General features: G+C 32.3%; 1 protein-coding gene across 1 annotated transcript; it reads left to right on the top strand.

Annotated features, from left to right (window-relative positions):
- The first annotated feature begins 626 nt into the window (after positions 1-626).
- LOC11416579 (E3 ubiquitin-protein ligase MBR1) lies at positions 627-5,348 on the top strand. The gene is made up of 6 exons (XM_003612496.4): positions 627-1,106; positions 2,287-3,291; positions 3,545-3,745; positions 3,830-3,981; positions 4,226-4,336; positions 5,013-5,348. Exons 1-6 carry the CDS (start codon positions 954-956, stop codon positions 5,071-5,073), a joined length of 1,683 nt encoding a protein of 560 aa, XP_003612544.1. The 5' UTR covers positions 627-953; the 3' UTR covers positions 5,074-5,348.
- The last annotated feature ends 2,311 nt before the right edge of the window (positions 5,349-7,659 follow it).

Here is a 7,659-nt window from a genome sequence, read left to right as displayed (position 1 = left end):
TTGCATGTTTTGGGATTAATCGAATAGAATGTCCAAAAAATCTTATTTGCAAAGATTTCTTCAAACGTCTACTAAAAATTCTAATTATAGCTATGTTATATATTTATTTTTCAAAAAAAAGGACATTTAGAGGTTGGCAATGACACCAGCAGGTCAACTCAACCCCACCACCTCTTGAAATTTATCCAAAAAACCTAAGAGGCAAATATATATTTTTAGATATATAATTAAAATTGAAGAGTGAAAAGATATATAATTGAAATAACAATTATTTTTTTTTTAAAAAAGAATTGAAATAACAATTATTATATTACTATTTAAAAAATTAAATTAACTAATATGTTCCCAATCCAAGTTATCCAACTATAAGAGAGGTAAAGAAAAGTTTTGTAAATGTTTATGAAAATTAAAATCCAAGTTATCCAACTATAATTTTCTTTTTTAAACCAAAAAAATATAATTTTCTTGATATTCTCATCACCAATAAACACTATTCTTTATTTTTAATTTTCATAAGCATTTTCAAACTCTTTTACCCTCTCTTTTTCTTTTTCCAATTTCTCTCTTCCTTCCATATTCTCCACCCTTTTTCCTTTTTTCATTTCTTATCCTCACACATTTTTTTCCATCTTACCAAAAAAAGAACCTCGTTATCCCATTTACCTAAGACTTGCTTTGTCTTACCCTCTCACACGCTCCTATAATCTTTTACTACAAATCTCTTTATATTCTTTTACTTCCACTCTTCATTTAACACAACACACACTTCACTTTAAAGTCTTCAAAAAATGCACCAAAACACCACACAAAAATGCTACTTTACTTTACCACCATTACAGATCTGAAACTCCATGAATCTTCAAAACAACAGATTTTGATTTCTGGGTTTTGTTCTTTGGCCTATTGGGTCATAGAAAAACCATTCTTTTTTTAAAATTTCTAAAATAAAAAAAATGGGGTCTAGTAGTAGCAAAACCAGTTCTTCTTGTAGCTCTTCATCTTCTTCTTGCAGTTTAAGAAAAGGTCGATCCAAACGGTATAAAGGTTTTCCTTCTTATTGTCTTGGAACTACTTCTGGATCTCGTGACAGTGATAATGATGACCAGGTAAATTTTGTTTTCTTGTTTTCAAATCCAATGTATCTTCTTTTTGTTATTTTCCGTTTTTTTTGGAAAAAAAATGTTGTATTTTTTTTTTAGTTCATCTTTGAAATTATTATTTTTGTGATTGGATTTTGGATTGTAAGATGAAGATTGTTACTATTAGGATTATATTGATAAGGATTGAAACATGTTTTTTTTGTTTCTTTGTACTGTTAGTTGAATTAGATTTTTAAGAACAAGCATTGTCAAGATTTTTATGCTATTTATCTTTTATTAGAAAAAAAATATATGATTTTATTTAATTTTTATATTCCATGATTGAATTTTCAGTTAATTTAGATTTTTACGCTATTTATCTTTTATTGTAAAAAAATTATATGATTTTATTTAATTTTTTTATTCCATGATTGAATTTTGAGTTGTTTATGAATGTATTTGATTTAAAATGTAATAATCAATGTCACTGCTTCCACCACATTAGAGTTGGTTATTATGAGCCTAGCTCAAATGACAATGCCGATATTGATAGGTTGGACACCATTCCGAGTTTGAATCTGAGAGCTCACAATTGTGTGTGAGTTTCAGGTGGTACTTGCAGCTTCCACCACAGATCAAATAAGAAGTTGTTTATTATGAATTTATTGCATTAACTACTGTTTTGTGTGTCTATTCATTCATAATTAAAAACTATGATGTGGAAATGAAATTTGTTGGTTGGTTTTGTTTTGGTTATCCTTTTACATCTACCATTTTTGTGGTTGTTTCTTTCCTTGCAATTTACGTCTGAACGATTACCAATAAATCATTTCTTAATAGAGTAAATAAGTAATTTTATAAGCATCTAGAAAGATGGACTATTTGCATAAAAAATAAAATAAAATAAAAGATGTGATATTTAAACCTATGATAACTATAGTATGTTGATTTCTTCCTATGATTCACAAGTTTTTGATATTTTGTTGTATCATGACATTTTTGGCACCGTGTCTCTATCAGTCTTTCCTATTGTCAGCCTCATTGTCCTATCTAGTTTTTTTTTTTTAATTATTTGTTTGATATACTTTTTCAAGTTATGAAATGTCTTTCTCTTTTTGTTTTGTTCATAATGTATTAGTAACTTATTTGGTTATTGGTCAAAGTTTTGTGGTAATTGCCTAACTCTAGATTGCAACACATGCTTTAGGTTTGTGATCAGAATAAAGTAAATGGAAGTGATGTTACATACACCAGTAGCAATGAAATTGACTCGGATGAAGTGAAATCAGAGTCTTTTAGAAAAGTTAAACCTGAAGAAATACCCTGTATGCCTTCTAACATTGATCTTGATGAGTGGAGTCGCACCGAATCCAGAACCGCTAGCAGCTCTGCACATGGTTCTTCAACTCAATCCACTAATCCTGCAAGTCGTTTCCTTTCTCGTTTTAGCATCATTCCGGGTAATATAAGCTTCAGACTTAGCAGAACCACCAGTTTAGGGTCATCTCGACCTTGTCCTGTTTCATCGGCAAGTCTTTCGATATTTAACAATGAAGACGAGCTTAGTCTGCATCCACGGCCTCATGACTTGCTTAATGCGTCTTTTGTTAATCAAGTCCCTATAGAGAATCATGAAAATGCTTCTAATAATTTAAGTTCAAATGTCCCGACATTCGGTTTGGATCGCAACTTGTCGAGTCCAATGCTGTCTCCTATCCAAGATATGGTTAGAGATGGATATGCTACGCGAGACATGCCTGGTGTGAACATGTTTTCTCCAAGAATTCATACTGAGACAGGAAATGCTGAGACTAGACAAATAGATAGACGAAATGGAGCCCGAGAACCTGTTGATCGCAATGTTCGTTTCAGCCGAACTTTAAGTGTCGGAAGGCTTCGTGATAGAGTTCACCGCCGATCAGGATTGGCTGACTTCAACTTTTGCCCTCTGACACAAGAGAGAGAACTGAGAGATGCTAGTGAGGATAATGGGAGACAAGTAGGGGAGAGGGGTACAAGAGTGTCACCATCTGATCGCAATGCTTTAAATTCTCATACTACATCCGGATATCCTTTACCAAACATGTCTAGCTCTCCGTTTACCACCCAAGACTATGAGGTCGAGGCTTCAAGATCAAGAGAAACTAGATATCAGGATCTACTGGAACATAGGTCTAATTTCCTCGAACGGAGAAGAAGAATACGATCTCAGGTTTGTGGTTTTTTCTGAACTTTTGGTAACAGCTAACGATTAAATAATTTGTCTAGTATAACCTTATAATTGAAAAACAAGTTTTGGCCAAGATAGGTTTGATATTGGCATAAATAATTGAATTATGAGATTTTGATTATAAAAAAAAGAACCACTACGATTTGGAGTAACTTCGATGGAAACATCTGTAATGACTCTTTCTCAATGTCCTGGATTTATTCGAAGTTAATGATTGTCATTTCGAATGGCTTAGGTTCGTGCTCTTCAGCGGTTGGGTAGCCGGTTCGAAAATCTTTCTGGACATGACAGATCATGTATCTTGTCTGGTCAACATAGAAACGGTCGTTGTACATGCAGATTAACTAGTCGCGATAACAATTCAAATTCAAACGATGATACAAATGCTAGAGCTAGCATATCAAGAATTGTTATGCTAGCTGAAGCCTTATTTGAGGTAAATTTAATATACTCTTATTAGCCATTTTTGAGATTATTCATTGTATATTTATATAACTTGATTGGTATATACTTTTATTAGGTTCTGGATGAAATTCATCAGCAATCAGTGGTTTTATCTTCCCGCCCTTCTGTATCTTCTATCGGATCTGTTCCTGCACCTGCTGAAGTTGTCGAATCCTTACCTGTCAAATTATACACAAAGTTGCAAAAACATCAAGAAGAACCTGTACAGTAAGTGTTCTTTAATTTAGTACACATTGTTTCTCTTTCATTTGATGTCATTTGAGTTACATGTATGATAAAATTTAAATTGCACACAACGGTTCCAAAACAAAAATAGAAAGAACGCAAACAATAAAAAATAATTTTTAGTCTTGTCTTAGGAGACCATTACCTTGATCATAATGTGCATTTTTGTGTGTTATCACATTTGAATAGTTTGTGCCAATTGGTTATGGTTATTCTAATTTCACAGATGCTATATATGCCTTGTGGAGTACGAAGATGGAGACAGCATGCGAGTACTTCCTTGTCATCATGAATTTCATACAACATGTATAGACAAGTGGCTGAAAGAGGTTCACAGGTATGTCGTATTAGGAATTATGGATCTTCTTCTGGTTAACGTTAACAATACAGCTATAAACTTCAAATTCATATTAAAAAAGTTGTTTCTGCTTCTTGCATATAGCCCTGCCAATTTAGTGTAGTATCTGCATGTGATGGATATAAAAAAACAAATTATACCAAACCAACAAAAAATTGTATTTAACAGTCCATGAGTTGTCGGTCCGGTGATAAAAGTTTGAACTTGTATTTCTATGGATGGAATTCAAATATCCTGATAGACCAATGACCAATATTGTTACTTTAATAAATAATCATTTCCCTAACTCTAACTTTCTTAAAAAAAATACAGAATTTTACAGAAACTATAGCAAGCATGCTGTTAAGGCTCCATCATAAATCTTATACAGGAGCTTTATAGCAATAACTCTTGCCAATTCATTTCATATGAATGCCTTTATGTGGTCCCTCCTATAATAAATGTTGAAATTCATCTTCAAATTCATCTTTACATGCTTTCTTTAAAAAAAATCATCTAAACATGCTCTGATTTTTTCATGCCACTATCCTTTAATTTGTGCAATAAATAATTATGTTAGTAACTTTACATTACATGGAACTGACTCCACATGTGATGGAAATTTGTATTGGAAATGTGCATCTTTAACTTTTTGTATATTATTATTATTCCACAGGGTATGCCCACTATGTCGAGGAGACATTTGTATATCAGATTCACTACCAACAGAGAACTAAAGTTGCAAATTGTTAATCACAATACACACTTATGTAACTATGTGTATCAGAATCAGCTCAACCTTGTATTCTCATTGTTGTCAATGATTATTTGATCCAATTTCTCAATAATAAACATCAAACATTGATAGCATACACTGAAGAAAAATCTTCCTCTAATTGACACAGTGAAGATGGCTCTTGATTCACTGATGTAACTGCGTGATACTGATACAGTTACATGTAGTTAATAATAGAGAAATATCAACTATTAGTTTGATATCAGATGGCTCAAATTTCACGTCAACTAAATCAATTTTAAATAATCTGTGCATGTTTGGCATCAATATCAGAGTAGGTTTGTAAGAATCACAGCGAGTCACTTTGATTTTACAAAAGCTACTCGGTGCATGTTTGGTATCGGGTGAGTCTCTTGAAATCACGGTGAGCCACCATGTTTAGGCAAAAGTTGCAAAGAGCTCACCATGATACCAAACAGCACAAAATGTAGTTTTTACATATTACGATGGCTTACTTGGATTATGACAATCTACCATGATATCAAACATACACTCTTCACGCAACTGTTGAGGAATTCGGTTCTCGAAAAAGATGGGATGAATTGCAGCCTATTGTCTGTTCCTTATGAGTAATTCTGCCAACATGTTGCACTAAAAAAAGGCCCTTATTGACAGACTTTTGTTTTCTCCACATTTGTGAAACTTACATGATTACACAAAAGGAGGGAGAAAAGCCAGTCAAATCAGTTATCTTTTTCTCTTCATGAAAACTAGGGAAATTGTTGATTTTAACAAAGCATCTTTGACTCCAAAAAAAAAAAAACAAAGCATCTTTGACCAAGTGCTTGAAATTGTTGATTTTAACCAAGTGCACGCGTGTAACATACTTTCACTTTTCAGAGGAAAAAAGGGAAAAAGGTAAAGAAACATTTGAAGTGTAGTGTGAGAGTAGATAAGGAAGTGTCTAGTAGATTGTGGGAGTGGTAATTTCCTATTGTCTCCTAACTAAAAAAAGAACAAATAACTGGTTTGTACAACCTGGTCTGCCTCGTTTTGTTCTTTGTTGTCTTGTTAAAGTTGATCTCATGTAAAATCTCTCCATTCAGTGCTGCTGCCACAGCTTGGTATATGTTTGGTGGTACACCAAAAATTTTGTGATTTAAAAAATAAAATTAAAATAGTTTATAACAAGAGAAAATAAAAATAAAATAAAATAAAATTGTTGTTGTAATGTCTAAGATGGTCATTGTCAATTTGGACAAAACAAGAGAAAATAAATGTGTTTACTATTGAGTAATCTTAAAGTACAATTTTGTATAACGCCTAGCCTACTTATGTTTAATTTCAATTTTAGATGAGTTATTGGTCATGTTGAGTATGGCTCATAGGAACGCTCAAGACCTTATTTTATTAAAAATGAGTGTTAGTACACACTTCCCAAAACACATATTTCAATATACGTTTTTTTATTGGTTAAAATTTATATTGGCCAATATGGTCTATGAAATCTACATAATTTGATGGAATTTATATGAATTTAAAATAGAAGTGTCAGATTATGTGTGGTATTTTGAGGGAAGATTGTGTGTTAGAGAGTGCATTTCTATTTTCTAACATTATTTTTTTTAGTAAATATGAGACTCTTAACACACTCTCCTCATATCTAAAATTTGATATATGGAGTGCGACTCAAATGATACGACGACACAAAATTTGATAATCTCATGTAGCACATTTAATTGTGGATAGATAAAAAGTTAAAATTGACCAGATATATGAAAGATATATATACATAAGTAAAAAAAGGTTAATTGCATTTTTGTTCTTTTTTTCAATAGCGAATGTTTGGTCTTCTATTTCTTGTTGCAATTTTGGTTCTAACCATTTTTTTTTGCATTAAATAATTATTTTTAACATAAAAAAATAATAATTTTAAGTTAATGAGTTACATTAAAGATGAATTATTTGGGTGAACAATTCTTGATCGTTATACTTACTTAGCTTGTGTTTGGTTGCGTATTTTGATAAAATTGATTTTTGTTAAAACTGATGCTCACTAAAAGTCATTAGTGAACACTAAATTCTTGTTATGTAAACGTTATTGGGAGTTTTATTTATGTAAAGTGAGTCAAACTATAAATTTGTGTGAAAAACAAATGTAAAATCCAAAGTTGTAAGATTCTAGTGTCTATGCACTTTCCTTTTTCAAAGCTCCGTCAGGTATAATCTCTTCTATTGAATCTTTGTTAAATAAATTTTTTTGGGGGGGTTGTGAGGATAAAAGAAAGATTTCTTGGGTTGGTTGGAGTTCTTTGTGTTTGAGGAGGGAGTATGGAGGGTTGGGTGTGAGGAGGTTGAGAGAGTTTAACATTGCTTTGTTGGGGAAATGGTGTTGGCGGCTGTTAGTTGATAGGGGAGGTTTGTGGAGTAGGGTGTTGTTGGCTAGGTATGGAGTGGCGGATGGTGGTTTGGAGGATGGGGGCCGGAGTTGCTCTTTGTAACGCTCTATTTCTATTAAAGCAATTAAACATGCGAATAATACATTTATTCAAGAAATAGAGGCTACGCCACATTCAAAATTCAAAAA

This window comes from Medicago truncatula, chromosome 5 (assembly GCF_003473485.1).
Source record: "Medicago truncatula cultivar Jemalong A17 chromosome 5, MtrunA17r5.0-ANR, whole genome shotgun sequence".
NCBI classification, from domain to species: Eukaryota; Viridiplantae; Streptophyta; class Magnoliopsida; order Fabales; family Fabaceae; genus Medicago; species Medicago truncatula.
Note: the sequence above shows the minus strand (reverse complement) of the source record. Positions and strands in the feature narration are given on the sequence as shown.

Coding starts and splice junctions, on each gene's coding strand:
- LOC11416579 (XM_003612496.4), top strand. CDS start 954: ATGGGGTCTAGTAGTAGCAAAACCAGTTCTTCTTGTAGCTCTTCATCT. Junction 3,746..3,829: donor TAGCTGAAGCCTTATTTGAG/GTAAATTTAATA, acceptor TACTTTTATTAG/GTTCTGGATGAAATTCATCA. Junction 3,982..4,225: donor CATCAAGAAGAACCTGTACA/GTAAGTGTTCTT, acceptor CTAATTTCACAG/ATGCTATATATGCCTTGTGG.